Source organism: Gekko japonicus, unplaced genomic scaffold, assembly GCF_001447785.1.
Source record: "Gekko japonicus isolate JY-2015 unplaced genomic scaffold, Gekko_japonicus_V1.1 scaffold1156, whole genome shotgun sequence".
Taxonomy (NCBI): Eukaryota; Metazoa; Chordata; class Lepidosauria; order Squamata; family Gekkonidae; genus Gekko; species Gekko japonicus.
The window spans coordinates 321,243-341,905 of record NW_015168081.1 but is presented as its reverse complement, the minus strand read 5'-3'; the positions used below and the strand labels follow the sequence as shown (position 1 = coordinate 341,905).

At 47.9% G+C, this 20,663-nt stretch overlaps 2 protein-coding genes across 2 annotated transcripts; one reads left to right on the top strand and one right to left on the bottom strand.

Annotated features, from left to right (window-relative positions):
* The first annotated feature begins 240 nt into the window (after positions 1-240).
* Positions 241-10,418, top strand: DFFB (DNA fragmentation factor, 40kDa, beta polypeptide (caspase-activated DNase)). Its single transcript, XM_015414692.1, has 7 exons — positions 241-354; positions 1,959-2,085; positions 4,665-4,853; positions 6,339-6,418; positions 7,038-7,208; positions 7,775-7,875; positions 9,435-10,418. Exons 1-7 carry the CDS (start codon positions 241-243, stop codon positions 9,691-9,693), a joined length of 1,041 nt encoding a protein of 346 aa, XP_015270178.1. The 3' UTR covers positions 9,694-10,418.
* Positions 10,419-14,163: 3,745 nt separating this feature from the next.
* LOC107113366 (chromosome unknown open reading frame, human C1orf174) lies at positions 14,164-18,676 on the bottom strand. The gene is made up of 3 exons (XM_015414693.1): positions 18,609-18,676; positions 15,441-15,962; positions 14,164-14,939 (listed from the first exon to the last, which is right to left on the bottom strand). Exons 1-3 carry the CDS (start codon positions 18,621-18,623, stop codon positions 14,817-14,819), a joined length of 660 nt encoding a protein of 219 aa, XP_015270179.1. The 5' UTR covers positions 18,624-18,676; the 3' UTR covers positions 14,164-14,816.
* Between the last annotated feature and the right edge of the window lie 1,987 nt (positions 18,677-20,663).

The following is a 20,663-nucleotide window of genomic DNA, read 5'->3' as shown; positions in this document are numbered from 1 at the left end:
TCTGTTTGTCGTTCCAGCCGGCTTCTCCAGCAATACGAAATAGCTAATAAAGATCCCCCTCCCGACGTGTTTCCACTGTAGTTGTAGTGAAAATGGGAGGCTGTTCCTTTAAGAGCGAGGGGGCAGAACCATTTCTGGACGGATGTCCCTCTCGGCCAATAGGCGTCCTCTTCCGAGGATGTGTGTTCCCGGAGCAAAGATCGAGAGGTTGCTGGTTCGAGTCGTCTTTATGCCCCGATCATGTTGACGAAGCCGAAGAGTGTCAAAATCCGCAGCTTGGGTAGTGATCGCAAATACGGGGTGGCGGGGAGAAGCCTGAAAGAAGTGCTGTCTAAAGCCTGCGTCTTTCTCCAGGTGCTTGAGAACTTGTGGGAAGAGAATGCAAAGGGAAGGGTTGGGGAGGAAAGGGTAAGGAGTTCGTAAGCCGCTCTGAGACACCTTTGGGTAGTGAAGGGCGGGGTAGAAATCCAATCTCTTCTTCTTCTTCTTCTATTGGGACAGAAAGGGCGGCAGTATCGTGCAAAGAAAGCATTCCCAGCCTACGATCACACACACTAAATAATGCACGGAACCCACTTTCTTTTTATATATATATAAATTTATTTTCATTTTTTCATTTCACAAAGATATGTACATATATCCATTTAATACTTATACATTTCTTATTGTAAAATGTCCCTTTCTCTTTTATCATCCATTATCTGTTACTAGCAAGTTTGGTGTAGTGGTTAGGTGTGCGGACTCTAATCTGGGAGAACCGGGTTTGATTCCCCACTCCTCCACTTGCACCTGCTGATGTGACCATGGGTTAGTCGCAAGCTCTGGCACAGCTGTCCTTGAAAAAGAGCAGTTTGTGTCAGAGTTCTCTCAGCCCCACCCACCTCACAGGGTGTCTGTTGTGGGGAGAGGAAGGGAAAGGAGTTTGTAAGCCGCTCTGAGACACCTTTGGGTAGTGAAGGGCGGGGTATAATTCCAATGTCTTCCTCTTCTTCTTCTTCTTCAAAATCTACTGTATCTTCTTCAACTTCAGCCATTTGTAGATTACCTCCCATCCGCCCCAAAAAAGTTCCTCTGGTTTGTTCTGTAATGTCATACTCAGTTTGTCCATTTCAGCTATTTCCAGGATCTTCTGTTTAAGCTCTCTTGTTGATGGTATAGCTTTAGACTTCCAACGCTTTGCTATGAGGATTCTTGCTGCTGTTAGTAAATATACTACTATGTGTTTGTGGCACGGAACCCACTTTCAATGCACTTTCCAAATGGATTTGGCCAGTTCACACAGGAAAATCCAGTTGGAAACCACAGTATTTAGTGTGTGTGATCACAGCCCCCCCGTCTTGAGAGAGCTGCTGGTACGCTGCGGGAAAGAAAGGCATTTCTTAAAGACTCCGGTGTGCCTCTGTATGATTACCATCACTGGCCCCACTTCAGCCCTCAAGGAGCTGTGTATTCCTTCTGTGTCTCTGCGCCTCCCAGGACTGGATCTTTCAGTTCCTCCTGAGGCAGAGACAGCTGAATTGTCAACTTTCAAAAGAGTCTCCTTGCTGCATCTCTGCAGGAGTTGCTACACTAGTTTCTCCGTATCTTCAAGATGGTTGGGCCTTGTACATCTCTAAGTGCGCCCTAGTGTCAGTGCAGGTGCAGGGTGCATAAAATGCCAAGGCTTTGCTTCCCTTCCTCCCATACAGAAAGTTAATGTTGCTGACTGTTGGGCCCTGGCTCAGCACTGCAGACGGTCCCAAGTTCCACCCCAGCTGCCTGTCCCAAGAGACAATGGTGACCTAGATGTATCACTCTATATAAGGCAGCTTCATGTGTTCCTAGTGAAGCTCCCTTAATGGTACTTAAGTTCAACGAGGCAGTGTGCTCTGGTCCGTGGTGGGTTCCCGAGTTTTGGATGAGGTGTCAGCCTTTGGTCCGTGTCAGCTCCCTGATTCGATGCCTGGTTCTCCCAGCAGCTTCCTGTTTCCGACTGCCGACTGTGTTTGTATGAGGATGGCACGGAGGTGACAGAAAGTTATTTCCGTAATGTTCCAGATAACACCGAGCTTATCTTGTTAGCTCAAGGCGAGATCTGGCACGGCTGTAAGTATGATGGTGCATAAACGCAAAAGAAAGAACACAATTTGGTTGTCAAAAGTGACACATTTTTTTTTGTATGGCAGAATTTAGATCAGAACTAATGCCCGTAGCGGTTTTAACATCTAGCTGGCTTTTAACTGCTTTTCACCCCCTTTCCCCCATGCTGATGTAAATTGGGGGTGTCAGGAATTGATATTATGGCGCCGTGCAGAGGTTCGGGTTTACGGATTGGGATTTTAGACTGTGTATTGTATTTGTATGTATTTTTATGAACTTTGCTGTGCACCGCCCTGAGCCCGCTGGCAGGGAGGGCGGTATAGCAGCCTAATGAAATAAATAAATAATGCCCAGCTTTGTATAAAGCAGTTTTTAAAACATGGATACATTTTAATCACTTGCAATGGACACACAGTTATCCAAGGATTAACTTTTTGCCATTTTAAACCCCTTCATAAAACCTGGCAGCCTGCAGCTAGAAATTGAGCCAGTAATCCCTTTCCAGTCTCCCTCTGACACATAACCAGGCCACTTCTATACGCACTAACAACAAATAATGCCGCTTGCTCTTAAGCCCCATGGGAAGTTCTTCTGTCCTCTGCTTGATAAACTTATCCTTGTCTGGTGTCAGCTGCCCATGAGATTAGAACTCTTGCTTGATCCTTCTGCTTTAGAAGTTAGAATATTTATGAACATTTCATGATCTTGGAGAGACCTGGAGGGCAGCAATGTATTTCCATGCATCCATGTGTCTCCATGCATCTTAGTGGAAGTTGGGCAACCCCTTGTCAATGCTGATGGGAAGATTTTGACCTCACTGCAGCACTATCCCCAAATGCAGTGCTTTCTTTTTTCCTTGAATGAATGGCACTGGTAGCCTGGCAAAAAGAAAGGCGTACTTTGAGGGACAGCAGGGTAGTGGTGCGCCCCCCCCCCCCAGTAATTCCAGTGTTTGGAGAGGCACATACTGTACCCTCATCCCCCGTTTCCTTTTGCAGCCTGTTTACACCATGCCCAAGAGCTCCAGTCTGCTATTATCTGAATAGAGTTGTTCATTTCTCTATGCATCCTTGCTTTGGGGTCTCATTCACAAACAGGGATATTTTAACATTTCTCATCCCCACTATTTCAACCCAAATAACACTCCTTTTGATGTTGATCCTCTGTTATGAAAATCAAATCTCCAATTTTTAATTTATGGTCATTTTCTGTTTTCTTGCATCCCATTTCCCCCGGTTATATCTCAGTGTCACATGCACCAATAGATGAACATTTACTTGACATATAAGTGATGGACATATAAATAAAACCAACAGTGAAGCAGAGAATGGAAAACCGTATAGATGATTGTAAGGAGAAATGAGGTTGGGGACATTTGCTCATTCCAGCTGGCTTCTGGGAAGAACATGGAAATGTAATAACGTGAGAGGAGGTCTGCTGGATCAGACCAGTGGTCCATCTAGTCTGGCATCCTGTTTCACACAGCGGCCCAGCCAGTTTCCGTGGAGGGCACAGATGTTGCCTCCTAGCACTGTGCGTTTCAGAGGTTTACTGCCTCTGAATAGGGTCTTTGTTGGTCTTTCATGCCTGGACCTTTGGTGGAAACTGGCCAAGGCAGCATTTTTTTTTAATACTTTCAATTTATTAATCGCTTTCCCCAGTGGGCTCAAAGCGATGTACAGTTACACATTTTAGACAGGGGACTAACAATGTTCATAGGGGATAGGGAAGACAACATATATTCATTTAATTTCACACGCTGTCACTGCACGGTGTAAACGTCTTCTGGCTTAGCTCAGTCATTTTCCGAACGGCTGCTTGTCGACCAGGCTTCAGGACCCGTATGTCACATCGCCACACTGCCACCGCCTGGCCAGAAACATCCACTGCAGGGATTTTTGTGGCCGAGAAGTTCTTCCGCCTTTTCCCAACTTCGACCAGGACGTCCCGTCCGTCAGCTAACACCCTCCCACAAGGGAGATTGGTGTGCCCACCCTCTCTAAGGAGTGGTTCCCATTTTATCTACTCGCCGAAGCTTTCGAATCGCTGGGTGGACAATGAGCTGGGGACAACAGACTGGCTGCTCACACCAGCGCGGGGCTCGAACTAACACAGTTCGGATGTTAAGACAGTGGGATATACCCACTGTGCCACCGCTCCCCTATTTAAGCAACTGGCCGAGGCAGCATTTATGTCAAGCTCAGTATCCATCTGGGAACTCTTTTCTACCCTGTTTGGTCAACTGAAGATTTCCTGGACATGTCCTGGGGAGTCTCTGTATGTAGCAAAAGATTCTGGTGTATGTTTCTATGGCACGCTTACAACTCCTGTGAGGGTTGGCCAGCCTGGGTATAATAAACGCATCCAATGTTCCTTGGCAGTTGGCCCATGGCAAGCAAATTTGCTTGGTGGGACAGCTGTCTTTCACTTTTCATTGAGGAACCCTGTCAAGCCTCCCCCCCCCACTGCCCTAGAACACAGTTTGTAGTGAGTAAGTCAAGGGACTTGATTAAAAAAGCAAAGAAATGCCACGTTGACCCATTGCTGCCATACTTGTCTTCTCCCCCTGCCTTTAACAATTGCAGACGTGAGTGAGATCCAGCGCTTTCTCAGGGCCTCTTCCAGCCAGACAGATGATATCATTCATGCGGCGCAGGGGCTGCTCTCCGAGGAGAAAGCCCCCAAGTGGCGGAAGCTGCTAGCGGATCTCATTCAGAACCTCAGTGAGAATATTTCTGCCGAAAGCAGAGAGGAGGATGAGAAGTGGTTTGAAGGTAAGTTCTGCCTTACTCTGGGCGCGCAAGAAGGATGCGTGTGTATCTTTTTGGGAGCAGACTGAGAAGATGCTCTTACGTAAACCTGAGTGTAAAGCACTGGTTTTAATCTAGAAAAGCCCATGCTCCCGTGGAACACTGGTTAATGAATTCCTGGAGTGGGTTCTGTTACATGCTCTGCATATTATTGATTTACTTCATTTAGACCCCATTTGCTTCCCCAGTGGGGGACCCAAGGTGGCTTACGTAATTCTCCTCTCCTCCTTTTTATCATTACAACAACCCTGTGAGGTAGGTTAGGCTGTGTGGGGGCAGTGAAGAAATAGCTGCGTGGCAGACCGGGGTAGGAATTCACTGTTCCACTGTTCTCCTGGCTGTTCTCCTGGAAATTGGGAACCCAGGTATCAGGCTAATTGCACAAGGCAGAAACATCTGCTGATGTGCTGAGTTCATCATAAGAAGCTACCTTGGCAAAGGGATTTTCAAATTAAAATAATAAAAGGGATGACATGTAGGCACAGTGAAGAATTCACTGCTCTCCTGTTCTCCTGGCTGGAGATTGGGAACCCAAATGTATATACGTACTGAGAGCCCGAGATGGAATCTGTTAACTGCTTAATGACGCAGTCGGTTTGGCCTTGGCAGAGTTGCGAGAGAGAGAGAGATAGCAGACAGCTGCCTGTACACACACACACACACATTCCTTAGTTCATGTCTCATGACAGGATGCTGTAATGTATGAAAGGGAGGGGGAAAGGAGGAGACGGATTATTCAATAAATATAGCTGGTGAGTGAGAGGATTCATTCAAGATTCATTCAGTCAGTCAGCTTTCTGCAGAAGCTGTTTGTGTCGTGTCTTCTTTGAACCCCGGCAACTACAAGGCTGAGCGTGTGTGATTGGCCCAAGGTCCCCCAGCAAGCCATGGCAGAATGGAGATTTGAACCTGGTTGTCCCAGAGCCTAGTCCAACATGCTAACCATCACATCATGCTTTCTGATCCAAAGAGTTGGTATTAACATGTGAACAAATGCAACCAGAATGGGTCAGTTGCCCCAGACTTGTTTATTCCGTAAGAGCTGCACAACTCCCTTTCTTCTCACTTCAGCTCAGAAACGCAGGCATGCAGAACTGAGTTCAGATCTTGCCAGCTGCTCTTGCAGTCTTCCTGCCACTGGGTGCAGTTGGCCTTGCTCTCTGTCTCTTAACATCTTCTCATCCCTGGGGTAACCAGAACCAGCCAGCAGCCTGGCCTTCAACCACAGTTCACCCCCCACCTGCTTCACTGTGCTGGGTTTCAAATTCTGAACCTTTTACCGGGATTAGAAACTTGTGAAAGCTCAAACCAGTTTTTTTTGTTGCCTTCGGATTTTAGAAGAGAATTTAAGATTGAATTTCAGAGCTGCATTCAAAGAAAGAGACCCGTTTATAGAAAGCAAGGCTTTTTGAGGCGGAGGGTTAATGGTTTTCTTTTTGCCTCTTCTAGGGATTGAATCTCGCTTTAAGACAAAATCCAGTTACATGCGCTACAGCTGCGAGAGCAGAATCCGAGGCTACTTGAAAGAGGTAAAGCTGTGCTGATTCACTGTACAAATCAGCATTATGTGTTTCTTAAGGCTTTTCATATGCTTTTGTATAGTGAAGCTTTTAACCAACTGACAATGAGAGCCGGTTTGGCGTAGTGGTTAGGGGCATGGACTCTAATCTGGGAGAACTGGGTTTGATTCACCAGTCCTCCATATGCAGCTAGCTGGGTGACCTTGGGTCTGTCACAGTTCTCTCAGAGCTGTTCTCTCAAGAGCAGTTCTCTCAGAGCTCTCTCAGCCCCACCTACCTCTCAAGGTGTCTGTTGTGGGGGAGAGGAAGGGAAGGAGTTTGTAAACCACTCTGAGAGAAGGGCGGGGTATAAATCCAATTTTCTCCCCCCAAACCCATTGAATTCAATGGACTTAGAAAGGTGTAACTCTGTTTAGGACTGCACTGTATGTGAAGTGTGGCCTTTGCCTTCAAGAAAGTATTCTGTTCTAGCAGTGAAAGGTAATGAGAGATTTTAGGAGAGGTGAAAAATGTAGCCTGTTCCAGACATAAAGGCAAATGTGATATGAAATGCGACCCCATGAGAGGGAGGTGGCAAAATGGCTTCCATTCCCCCCAGGTTACCAAAATGGCTTCCTTTCCCCCCCAGGTTACCAGTTATGCCTCTGCTGTCCATCCGGCTGCCCAAGCCAAGTATAAAACGCTCGTGGAAGCAATGGTTGAGAAACTGAAGTCAGAGAGATACAACGGCTGTTATTTCGACAGGAGGGAAGACGAGAAGGTGTGTCTTTGCACAACAGAGGGCTGGTTTTCCTGTCAAGTAAGTCTCGACTGTTTTCAAGAAAACCCAACCCTTTAATTTTTTCCCCAGGGTGCTCTTTAAAATGAATGGAGGTCTGCCAACCAACTAGGGACTGACAGTCTAGGTCTGTTTTGCCCTTGAAGATGATCCAGCCTTAGTTGATATCAGGTAGGCTGGGACCCATGGGGTGACTGCTCCTAGACCACCTCCAGGAGGAGACATTGGGTCAAACTGGCCTTCTGGATCAAACTGTTTTTTCTTCCCTGAAATGTCTTTGAATTGAATGGTTTTATGGTAATTCTGTGAAGAATTTAAGTTTCGGTTTATTTGTTAGCTGCCTTGAGGGCCTAATAACTACGTGTTCCCCCATACTGGAAAACATTGTTGCTGCATGGAAAGCTAGCACCTCAAGGTGATGTATTTTGCATAGCCCTTTCCTCGATATACTGTGTATTATGAGCAGGGAGCCTTCAGAAGGGGAAGTCTTCAAAAGCTGCCTGTTATGGTCTGAAGGATTCCTCTGCCACAACCTGCACAGCTTGTGGGAGGGCTTTCAAGAGTCAGTGGCTGTTGTGTCCTTACAGGGCCCTTTTGACAACGAAAGCTGCCCTTGCAGACACTCAATCAATCCCTACGGAAACCGGGAAAACAGGATCCTCTTCAGCACCTGGAACCTCGATCATGTGTACGTATGGGATGACATCCAGCCAGTTTTGCTGGCATTCAATTAGAGCTGTTAAATACACTGACAGCCAGTTTGGTTGCAAGGAACTGTGGGACTGGGGAACAATCCCATCCATTCCTTCAAAAAATGTCCCACTTGGGTAGTTCTAAAAGGGCCTGAGCAAATTAATCCCCCCCCCCCCCCGCGCGTCTGTTCCCCCCCCCCCCCCCCGTTGCTCTCAATGCTTTATCTCTTTCCGGAGCATTCTCAGTCCTCATTAGGCTGGTTTGGTGTTGTTTTCCTTTTGATTAATTTACAAAAATCACATTTCCCTGCATACCCGTAGAGTTCCCTTGAGTAGTTTGGTGTAGTGGTTAGGAGTGCGGACTCTGATCCGGGAGAATGAGGTTTGACTCCCTACTCCTGCACATGCAGCTGCAGGTGTGACCTTGGGTCAGTTACGAGTTCTTTCAGAGCTGTTCTCTCACAAGCAGTCCTTGAAAGAGCTCTCTCAGCCCCACCTGACAAAGTGTCTGTTGTGGGGAAGGGGAGGAAAAGGAGATTGTAAGCCGCTCTGAGACTCCTTCGGGTAGTGAAGGGCAGGGTATAAATCCAATCTCTTATCTCTTCTTCTTCTCAATAGATTTCTACCCCGGGAGGGCAGGGTAGAAATTTAATTAATAATAATAATAAAAATGTGTTGCTCCATTGGGCAGCTTTCCTCATCCATAAGAGGGACAACCAGTTTACTATATGTGACTAAATCCCCCCCCCCCCATTTCCCCCTCATGGAAATCAAGGAGGCACTTGTAAACATAAGAACATAAGAGATGCCAATGTTGGATCAGGCCAAAGGCCCATCCAGTCCAACACTCTGTCACACAGTGGCCAAAAATACCAGTGGCCATCAGGAGGTCCACCAGTGGGGCCAGGACGTTAGAAGCCCTCCCACTGTTGGCCCCCCCAAGCACCAAGAAGACAGAGCATCACTTGCCCCAGAGCTCCTATCTATACCTTGTGGCTAATAGCCACTGATGGACCTCTGCTCCATATGCCTATCTAATTCCCTTTTGAAGCTGTCCATGCTTGTAAAGTTCCCAGGCACTCACCAGATCCCTACCTGCTTAGCTTCTGCCAGGTTGCTATGCTTCAGACAATCATCTGGTGTGGGGAAAAGTGTTTGAAAGAACATTCCCCCCCCTCCCCCATAATTACAGAAGTTGACATGGTTGGCTACAGTGTTTTATGGGCCCTTGGGAACACCGTGTCCTTGGGTCCCTCCACCACAGCTCCTCCTTTCCTCCCATCTGCAGTCTCCTTTTCCTTTCACCAGACTTCAGCCAAAACCCTTTTGCTGCAACCATGAGGACTAGGAACTTACTTTCGTCTCCCACATTTAAAAAGGCAAAACAAAACCCGATATTTGCAGGATGAATTCTGCAGGTTTTTTACATTTGCAAGGAATACAGACCACCAAACTGGATTTTTTTTTTGCGATTCTTGTGAGCCTTGATTTCTAAAAAGGCCAAGGGGGTGCACAGTGTTGAAATCTAGCACTTCTCTTTTACTTCCCCCCCCAGAATCGAAAAGAAACGGACTATCCTCCCGACATTAGCTGAAGCCATCTCAGCCCGTGACAGAAAGGAAGTCAGCTGGGAATACTTCTACCAGTTGTTGTTCACCGTCGAAAACTTGAAACTTGTGCACATTGCCTGCCACAAGAAAGCCAACCATAACCTTAGTTGTGACAAAACCAAGATCTACCGAAAACGAAGGCACCTCCGCAAGATCCCAGAGAAACGCATTCTGAAAGTAGTTTGCCATAAGCCTGTTGCCTAAGCCCGAGGACAGAACATTTTCAGAGCTGTAGGGTCAATGGGAACCACTTATTTCTGCTGTGTTCTTCGCTTGTCTGTGTTAATGACTCTTGTGAGTGCCTATTGGCTAGTGCCTGTGACATTTCTCAGACATTTAGCACACGTTAACATCGAATATGCTGAGCAGTTTGCCAACTGATTTTGGTTTTAAGGCAAAGGAAAACTGCATATTATCTCCAAAAATCTTTTTGTCGTCTGGTGAGGGGAGGCGGTCATCTCAGCACCAAGTGGAAGATCAGAAGTAAGTAACAAGATAGACTTGTGCTCTTCATTACCTTTTCCAAAACCCAGGTGGAGAAGGAAGATCCTGCCTTTCACCAGACTGCTTTGTATGAGCTAGTGGACCTGGGAGGAGAGAGGAGCTTCTGCAGCAGGCAAAATGAAAGTCCCTTCCCCGCTGCTTAAGGGGGAGAGGGTACTATTGGCAACCACATTTGTCGATTTTTTTGCATACACCTAAAAATGTATGAATGAGAGAAATGTGCTTGGAAGCAGGTTCTTTCTTGAATGCATTCATCAGAGCCAGGACTGGTAGCAGCTAGGAGGCAGGGGTCTGAGCTCAGCGACAGACCAGATGAGATTCCTGTTCAGCTCTCTGCTCACTTGGGAGCCAGCGTGCTGTAGGGGTTAGAGGGCCAGAGGGGGATCTGGGAGATCTAGGTTCGATACCCCACTTGTGCCGTGGAAACTCACTGGGTGACCTTGGCCTCGTCAGCCTCTCAACCTGTCCTACCTCACAGGGTTGATGTGAGGATAAAATGGAGAGGAGAATGATGTAAGCCACTTTGGGTTCCCTCTGGAGAAAGGTGGGGTATAAATGAAGTAAACAGAACAAAATACAGTTCCGAGTCCAAGCATCTCCAGTTAAAGTGTCTTAGCAAGCAGGGTTGGAAAAGATGGGACGTTTCAGAGCAGACAGCGTTATGTAAGACAGTTTTATAATGTTCATAAGCCCAAATTTTCTTCCCAAACTACATTGTAAGCAGCTATAAATTGTGCAGCAGGGACAGCTAACATCACATTCTTCTTTAGAGCTTTCAATTTGGGTTTTCTGGCAGATGCCGGAATCCTTAAACAGCCCAGCACTGATAAAATGTTGCTTAATTCCAGTGGGTTCTCTAGTTTCATTCGGCACTACCACCCTAAATATTCCTACCCAGCATCGGAACCCACCGAGGTCAACGTGACAGGCTTCTTACTAAGTGTTTGTATTAGGCCCAGTGTCCTGCATGCAGTCCTTTTTACAAGAGAACGGTGGTGTGCCAGATGGAATGCACAGCCAGTTGAAGTCTCAAGATCTCAAATATGTAATATGCTTGTTTAATTCAGCGCAGTAGCTGTTCAGCTCCGAGTACTTAAATGATTGAGTTTACCATTGACAAAATGGGTTGATTTGACATGTGTGGCATTATAGCTTTGCACTCCCGGTACAAATGCCATCTACAGTCGCACCCCACTGCTGGGCGTCATTTACTTGGCATTAATGCCCAGAGTTCCAAGCATACCCAGCCTCCCCACTGACCTCCTGGTGCTTGTTTGCTATACAGAATAAAGAACAGCTTGGGGTTTTTTTTGAAGCTCGCATCCAGCTAGCCACGAAACAATGTAAAGAACCTGTTTTCCAAAAGATGAATCACACAGCTCAGGAAAGAGCCGATTCCTCAGGGATTAAAATGATTTTGCATTTCTTCAAAAGCTTCCTGCAGTCACTGTGGGGAGTCTCTATCCATTGTTACAGACTGACAGAAGGCAGCAACAGGAGAAAAAAATAGCACAGAATATCTGTGCTTAAAACTGGATTCTGCTGGTGGCAGAGAGTTCTTTACTGCCCCGAGATGTGAAATGGGTGTGAAATATTTCGGGTAGCAGTTCCCCAAATATCTACTATAAACCAACTCACTGCATGCCTTGCTTAGTGTAGTGGTTAGGAGCGTGAACTCTGATCTGGGAGAACTGGGTTTGATTCCCCACTCCTTCACGTGCAGCTTCTGGGTGACCTTGGGTCAGTTACAAGTTCTTTCAGAGCTGTTCTCTCACGAGCAGTTCTCAAGAGAGCTCTCTCAGCCCCACCTACCTCCCAGGGTGTCTGTTGTGGGGAGGGGGAGGGAAAGCAGATTGTAAGCCGCTCTGAGACTCCTTTGGGAAGTGAAGGGTGGGGTATAAAGCCAATCTCCTCTTTTTATAGTTCATTAAAGGTTCCTGGAAGAGCCCAAATTAGGAGGAGTTATCTCCTTAATGTGAGCTATGCTGGTTGCTAGCCATGCAGATAGGGCTGAGAAAAGTGATGGATCCCTCCCAAATGTGAATGTAGCCTCATTTCATCTATCAAGAACAAAAAAGGGAAAGAAACTAAACCTAACAAAGAACTCCAAAACCAAACAAAGGTTAGTGGAAAGGAGGGCCAATATTAAAACCTTTTTATAAAAAGAGGTACATGTACCTCTTTTTATAAAAAGGTTTTAATATTGGCCCTCCTTTCCACTAACCTTTGTTTGGTTTTGGGCCTCATTTCATCTATGCCATTCATGGTGTTAGTAAAGGTTTCCCTTGCTCGAAAGCCAGTTGAATCCGACTAGGGATGCAGTGCTCATCTCCGTTCCCAAGCCGAAGAGCCAGTGCTGTGAAGACATGACTAGACGCCAAGGTGCATGGAACGCTGTTATCTTCCCACCGAAGCAGTACCTGTTTATCTACTTGCAATTTCTTGCTTTCAAACTGCTAGGTTGGCAGGAGCTGGGACCAGAGACGGGAGCTCACTCTATCATGCGGCACTCGGGTCTCGAACTGCTGAACTCCCGACCTTCCGGTCTGCAGTTCAGCATCTTAACCACTGAGCCACCGCAGCCCCTTTGTCTGCTAGTTGCGGGCTTTCCAAATCCTGTATTGGTCCCCCCATGACACCTCTCCTAGGCCCAGATCACCAAAGTAGCTCAGGAGACGAGCTGGGCAAAAAGAGGTGCAGGCCATTCTCATGGAATCCCTGCACTAAAAAGAAACCGTAGACTGCGGAGAACAACAGAAAGCCCACACAAGCAGCCCACTGATGATTTTAAGAAAGCTAAAGTGATTCTTCCAGCTGCGGGGGTTCCCTTTTCCCCTTGACCAGGATGACTGTGTTAACAAGTGAATACAATCTGACAATACGGGACAGGAAACGAACTCCTCCTGCCATCAGCTGTTGCTTGACAGATTTCTTCTAAGGGTCTCCTGCCTCACATCCGTTCAGATTTCATTCTGCTCAGGGGAGCCAAAGGGATTCCTGCGCACCACCACCCTTGGCTTAAGGAATGATTCTCTATGGCTGCTGCAGATCACTATGTAGGTCCCTATCCTCACATGTCCCCTGCTGGCAGGGCCAGGGCAGGATGCCTCACCTTTTGAGATCTGACAGCCTAAGCCGGTGGCTTTCCTAGCATGTTGGAACGGTTCTGTCCACACAAATGATCAAGGATGGGAAGGCCAGGCTTCCCAGAAGGTGAATTTGCTGACCCCACTGCCAATGCTGGTCCACAGAATACAGCTAGAGGAGTACGAGGTGTACCTTAGGGCACACTCAGCATACAGGGGGTGGGGTGGGGGGGTGGGACGGACAGTAAAGCCCCCTTGGAGATGGGGAGTGTGCTCAAGACCGTTTCTTAGACTCCTCTAGCGCATCCTCCTGCTTCTCAGCAAACAAACCAGTACAGAAAGGGTTCCAGGAAGGGGGCCGTTTGAAAGATGCTGTCCCAGCCTCAGCACTGTGCTGCTCTTTTGTGCCCGCTTTTACCGTTCACGAGAACATAGCAGCAGCTGTGCAGGGTCCAGCCAATGTTCCATCCGGTCCAACTTCTTGTTCCTATCGGTAGCCAGAGAGAGATCTGATTGGGACAGCCACAAACAGGGCCGGCTGGCAACAGCCCTCCCCTTCGGACTGCTCCCTGGCTTTTGACGACAGACCTTCCACCTGTAGACCAAGATGCCCCACTACATTGCCATGGCCAATACATCCCCCATAAATCTATCCCGTGCCCTTTTAAAGCCCGCAGCCAACACATCTCCTGGCAAGGAGTTCCACTCCAACTACCAAATCTAACCATTCTTTTTTTTAAAAAAATGTCCATTTGGAACCGGCCCGGAAAATCATGGGACTGCTTGCATTAAACAGAAAAGAGAGAACACGACACTCTCTTTCTGCAGTTACTTACGATCAATGTTCCCTCTAAGCTGTGGAGTCTTGTGAGCAAAAATCCCACTTTGTGAGCTACGGGCATTAAAGTTGTGAGTGAGCGATTTGGCTGCTGCATAAATTAGTTTGCTCTGGAGCCCTCCTTCCTGAGCTAAGGCAAACATCTGTGAGCCAGAGGTTAAAAAACTGTGAGCTAGCTCACACTAACTCACCTTAGAGGGAACACTGGTTACGCTACAGCGAAATGAACAGACTAGTTGAGGATTCTCTCTTTTTAATTAACTCCACGCGAAGCTTCCCCAGCCCACAGCAGTAGCTGCCCAAGTAACCATGGCACAAGAAGAATCAAGAACAGGCAAAGCGGACTGTGGGTTCCCCCCCCCCCATAGAGGGGCCGCAACAGTCAGACTGGGTGAACTCACAGAGTTCGTATGTAGGGGGAGGTCCCCAGTGGTCTCAAGGTGTCCTTTGCCGGTCAGACTTCAGAGAGCAGAAGCCAGCGAGAAATCAGGGATGTCCCACTGCACCCCGACAAACACTTCCAAGCAACGTAAGCATTGTGCGTATCAAGCGTAACACTGCAAAAAGTCCAGCATTGATGCAAAAGGAGAAAAGCGACAAGTCCAAAAATCAGGACGGTACAAAAACTGATGGAGGAGGAGCCCGCGCCTCCTCTAACTGCTGGTGTCCTCTCGCCCACGAAGAGGCAAGAGAATGTACAGGCGTAAGTGCTTTAGAATCTACTGTAAAGCAACTTGTTCCGCCCAAGACCCAAACAAGGATCAGTGCCTTTTTGCAGAAGGAAACGTGCTTCCTTCTTCAAAAAGGGAAATCTAGTCACACAAAGTTTCGTTCTTCGCACGCCTGGCACGTAGAAGAGGCCTTGCAGCAGAACGGGAAGGCAGATCTTTGGCAGGCACTCAAACGACATCATCATCTTCATCCTCCTCCTCGTCATCCTTGGCTATGAAGTGTAGCTTTCGGAATTCTCGCCTGTTGGTGGGACTGGCGATTGTATTGGGGGGTCGGGGGGGGGGGGGGGAGGAGAAACAGCCAACAGTTGTTTTAACTCAGAAGTTGAGGTTACTTCAGACACATGAGGCAGGCATTCTAGGTATCGTGATCATGTGCATGCAGACTCATCTCATAGGCAGGGCCTTGGCTCTGACCTCACAGATGAGCAGAATTTGAAGAAATCATGCAAAACAAGGGAAGGGGGCCATTATGGTTGCCATTGCCCAGAAGGAGGGTTGTAATGGGGGTGAAGTGTCCTGAGAGAAAAATTAAAAAGAAAAACAATGCTTTGTCTACTTACAGGAAGTTCTTACCACAGAGTTACTGGCAACTCCTAGAGCTACCCGGAAGTGACAAACGGTAGCTCTAGGAATCGTCAGAAACTCCACAGTAAGGACTACCTGTAAGTACACAAGGCCTTATTTTCCTTTTCAGTTTTTTTCCCAAGGCAACAGTGACTTGGCAGCCCAAAGGAGCATGCATCTAAACACTAATGCTACCAAAGTAGTAATTTCTCCTGCTCAGCCTACCTGCATAAATGCCACGCTTCCAAAGAAGCGGTCTACTGGCAGTGGCTGGTTGCTGTCCTCATTCAGGAATGCGCTGTTATCCAGCTCAAGGAAACAGTCCTGCGCCTCCTCAGGTTCCATTTCTGAGTCATCTGAGGAGCCAGTTCCACAGTTCTCCTCTTCTCCCTCTTCGTTTTGGATACCAGGCAGGAAGAGAGGCTCATTGGCAGCCTTTGGTGAGCAGTCATTTGCACCAGGGACAGACGATTCTGCACCAAGTTCAGCTTGGTCAACCAGTGATTCCGCACTGATCTCTGGAATCCCTTCTCCTTCACTTTGCAGCATCATCCTGAGGACGGGTGGGCTCGGTGAGCACTCATTCGCTCCTGATATTTTGTTCGCTGGCTCCTTTGAGAAGATGCCGCCGCCGCCGCTGCTGCTGGCGCAAACATCCACCTCGGGTATCTTCAACTTTGCTCGATTTCGCTTTTCACATTTCAGCTTCTTTGGAGGGCGCCTGTCAGTGGCTTTGCGTGAAGGACCCTGGGATTAAAAAAAGAGAGTCTCAACTGCCCGTTTCCGGCATGGTCTGGCCGAAAAGTTGTCGACTAGGAATCTCCACACAGCAATCGCAATGGAAAGAGATGCACAGAATACTTACACCACACTTTTAAAAGGGTATTTATTTGGTTTCTAGCCTGCCCTCCCCTGCACTACAAAGCTCAGGGCAGGTTACAACCATATGATAAGATACAATGCAACTAAATAATTAAACATAATTATCAACAATTGTTAAAATCAAAATTTATGGTGCCATTTAATACCACTGCTCTTGAGCCAACTCCACATATGTACACAGTGGATAGTAACTGATAATACGGGGGAGGTGGATAGGCAAGTAGAAACAGTAAAAGATGGAAACACTCCGGGGGAAGTCCGTGCTAATAGGTTTCCGCCCCCTCAACCATAGGCCTGGCGGAACATCTCCGTTTTGCAGGCCCTGCGAAACGGCATTAAATCTCGCAGGGCCCGGATCTCTCCTGGGAGAGTGTTCCACCAGGGCAGCGCCAAAGCCAAGATGGACAGTAAGACAGAGACACCCATAAACAAGCTAGGAGTGTCAGAATACTCAAAGGGCATTCCCAGATATGCCAAAAAAAAATAAGTTTGTTAATTAAAAAAGACAAGGACTGGGCATGCCCATTTTCTTTCTGTGACACATTGGAGACTAGCTTGCATTCACCTCACCATCACCAGCTAGTAAAGGTAAAGGTTTCCCTAGCTTGAAAGCCAGTCGAATCCGAATCTAGGGGGCAGTGCTCATTTCTGTTTCCAATCCAAAGATGTTTCCGTGGTCATGTGGCCGGCATGAATAAACACCAAGGTACACGGAATGCTGTTACCTTCCCACTGAAGCAGTACCTACTTGCAGTTTCTTGCTTTCTAACTGCTAGGTTGGCAAGAGCTGGGGCCAGAGACGGGAGCTCACTCCATCACACAGCACTAGGGTCTCAAACTGCCGAACTACAGACCTTCCAATCTGCAGCTCAGCATCTTAACCTCTGAGCCACCCCCCATCACCGGCTAGCACACAACTATGCTACCAGGGTCCACCCTTAGCCTCATGCCCAGGAGTGTCCTTGTTTTCATCTGTAAGATGTTGAAAGGTACACTTAGCTAGTGCTTGTAATGTTCAAAGCACTTCATGATGTGACCATTACCAAAACAACTCTGCGAGGTAGGCCAGTAATAGCCTCACATTGAAAGGAGGGGGGACTGACTTTATCGAATGAGTCTTGTTTAAGGCCACCCAATAAGTCTAGAGCAGAGATGAAATTTGAACTGGGGACTTCCTAATGTGTAGCTTGATCTCTTGGCTAGTATGGCCTCACTGTTCTATTATAGTTCCATACTGCTTTTCAGCCAATCGTTGCCCAAAGCAGCTCATGTCAAGAAATAAGGGACAAGACCAGCGTTCCCTCTAAGCTGAGTTAGTGCGAGCCAGCTCACATTTTTTAAGCCTCCAGCTCACAGGTTTTTGTCTTTGCTCACAACTCCAAAGCCAGGAGCTCACAAAGTAGAATTTTTGCTCACAAGACGCCTTAGCTTAGAGGGAGAACTGGACAAGACCCAGAAGCGTGACCGCCCCTCACAATGTCTGAATGAAAGTCCCAATTTATACCATGAAGCTGCCTTATATTGAATCAGACCACTGATCTAACAAGGTGAGCATCATGTACTCTGACTGGCAGCAGCTCTCCAGGTAGAGGTCTTTCACATCACCTGCTACATGGAGATGTCAGGTATTGAACCTGAGACCTTCTGCATGCCAAGCAGATGCTCTACCACTGAGCCACAGCCGCTCCCCAGGTGGGACCAGTTTAATCACCCCCTCCCACTAGTGTTTTCAGAGGAAGGCAACCCACTCTTCTCCAAGGGCTCCAGAGTGGGCCAGAACAAAGAGTTTTATCTCCCTTGCTTCTGTAGTCCTAGGCTGTTAGCAGAGCTTCTTCTGGTAGGAAAGGGACATGCAAGCTCTCTGTGGCTGTTCATCCTTTGGCCAATGGTTGGCCTGGTGGTCTTCCATGGCGAGAGGGGATGCACTGCAGCCTCCCAGTAGCTCTTTGCCCTCTGGCCAGTAACAGAGGCAACAGTGTCCTTTCCTTCCGTTCTGATCCTAAGAGCATTAGCAACATTCACAGGCGTTCATGCTGCTTCTCTCCAGCCTCAAAGACTGTAAGTTCCTCAGGGCAGGGAGCTCTCTTCTACAATGTAAAGCGCTGAGGCCAAAGTTCCATGGGGAAAAAGTACTTCAGCGGTTCAGAGGCCTCCCCCCCCCCTTCTGTATATTTATATATCGGTGGGAAGGTAACAGCGTTCCGTGCGCCTCGGTGTTTAGTCATGCCGGCCACATGACCACGGAAACGTCTTCGGACAGCGCTGGCTCTTCGGCTTTGAAACGGAGATGAGCACCGCAACCCTGGAGTCGGATTCGACTGGCTTTCGAGCAAGGGAACCTTTACCTTTACACACACACCGTATATTTATATGATACTGCTATATAATAAGAACAAGGAAACACGCAGATTAAACCGTCGCTATTAATCCCCCCATGTACAAAATCTGCGCAACTGTTTACGTATATTTGAATACAATTAGCATATGTAAACCCCTCTCCCTCCTTCTCACCCTCCGGGCCCGCATGGAGCTCGAGGTGGCGACAGCGAACCAGCCAGGTCGTGCCCACGCCAAAGCCTCACTACTTCCTCTCTAAAGAAAAAAACAACTACTTCCTCTTAAACGCTCGCCTGGGGGGAAAAGTCCAATCAAAGAAATGATGAGGCAGGAAATTCCCGCCTATTCCTGAGGTCGGTGTCGCCATATTGCTATAGGGCAACGGCCTCTTCCTGGGCAACGTGTGACGTGCCGCCATCTTGGTTTAGGGCATTCAAATTGCAAACGGAGAAGCTTGGTGGGCGGTTTCCCTTTTCTCTCCGAGTCCGCCCCTGTTGGAGCGCTGGACGCCGCCGAAGTTCTGTACTTGTCTCTGAGGCCTTTGGGCTAAGGGCGTCCACGGAACTTTGCGGAGAAGGCGCCGTCATCTTTATAGGGCATTTGTTGCGCCGGTTCAGCGCTCTGGTTAGGAAAGCCTTTTGCGGGACAAAAGGCCGACATTTTTGTCGATGGCATTAAAAACTGTCGGCGCCATCTTTGTTAGAGGAACTTATTTCGGGCGGGGAGAGGAGAGTGCTTTAGTATTACTCTTCCTCCCCTTCAGAACAACACAAACTCCTCCTTAACAAGAGGAAATGTAGCATGGCCAGCAGACCTCTCACAGATTGCAGGAACCAGAAATAACGTTATGCAGAAAATGAAATTACACAAAAAGGGTGTGTGTGTGATTGACAACACTGCAACCTTTATTTCCTTAAAAAGGTAAAGGTTCCCTTGCTCGAAAGCCAGTCGAATCTGACACTAGGGTTGCAGTGCTCATCTCCGTTTCAAAGCCGAAGAGCCAGCGCTGTCCGAAGACGTTTCCGTGGCCATGTGGCCGGTATGACTAAACACCAAGGCGCACGGCACGCTGTTACCTTCCCACCGAAGTGGTACCTATTTATCTACTTGCAATTTCTTGCTTTCGAACTGCTAGGTTGGCAGGAGCTGGAACTAGAGAACTGCTGAACTACCGACCTTCCACAGCCTGCAGTTCAGCGTCTTAACCACTTGAGCCACCGCAGCTTACTTAGCCAGTTCTAACTAAGGTTGTGAGCTCTGGGTTGGGAAATTCCTGGATAATTTGGGGGTGGAGCCTGATGGGGGTGGGGTGAGGGGAGGGGAGGGAGCCTACCTTCCCAACCCAAGTGGCCTTTTTCTCCAGGTGAACCGATCTCTGTCGCCTGGAGATCAGTTGTAATCAATGCTCCCTCTAAGCTGTGCAGTCTTGGGAGCAAAAATTCTACTCTGTGAGCTACCGGCATTAAAGTTGTGAGTGAGTGATTTGGCTCCTGCACAAATTAGTTTGCTCTGGAGCCCTCCTTCCTGAGCGAAGACAAAAATGTGTGAGCCGGAGGCTAAAAAACTGTGAGCTAGCCCACACTAACTCAGTTTAGAGGGAACACTGGGTGTAATCCCAGGAGCTCTCCAGCTACCACCTGGAGGCTGCCAAACTTAGGCCCTGGCACACTTTTTCAGTACTGTGGCTCACTCCTAAGGAGAATGCTCCCCCACCATGAGCAGAGTGCCTCCTCAGTGCCAAGCAGGTGCACAGGGCCTACTCTCCTCCCCACAGAAAAAGCAGTGAAAACTGCAAGACAAAGTTTACGGCTTGTTGGCGTGAGATTTCCAGGTTCCAATCCACTTTTACCCGAAACAGTATAAATTTCTAATTCACTTAAGCTTATAACAAATTCCTTCCCCCCCTTTCTCTGTTTTCCGCCTGTTTCCATCTTCCCCCTCCTCTTTCCACCTTTCTGTTTATCTCAGTTACTGCCTACCTAATCCCCATCCCTAGTTTGGGTTGCCAGCTCTGGAACTGGGAATTCCTGGAGATTTACAGTTGGTGCCTGGGGCGAGTGGGTTTTGTAGAGGGCAGATATGTCAGCTGGGTATAAAACCATCCTACAAAGCAGACATTTTTTTTCTCCAGGGGAACTGATCTGTGTAGGCTGAAGGTCAGTTGGAATTCCAGGAGACCTCCAGGCCCCACCTGGAGGTTGGCAACCTTATATTCCCTTCACTTTCCCT

Excerpts from the sequence above, each read along its gene's own strand:
- LOC107113366 (XM_015414693.1), bottom strand. Across the intron at positions 14,940-15,440 it reads GAAGCGTGGCATTTATGCAG|TCCCCCCCCCCCCCCCGACC; the intron begins GTAGGCTGAGCA and ends GGCTGTTTCTCC.
- DFFB (XM_015414692.1), top strand. The coding sequence starts at position 241 with ATGTTGACGAAGCCGAAGAGTGTCAAAATCCGCAGCTTGGGTAGTGAT. Across the intron at positions 2,086-4,664 it reads AGGCGAGATCTGGCACGGCT|ACGTGAGTGAGATCCAGCGC; the intron begins GTAAGTATGATG and ends TAACAATTGCAG. Across the intron at positions 7,209-7,774 it reads AGGGCTGGTTTTCCTGTCAA|GGCCCTTTTGACAACGAAAG; the intron begins GTAAGTCTCGAC and ends GTGTCCTTACAG.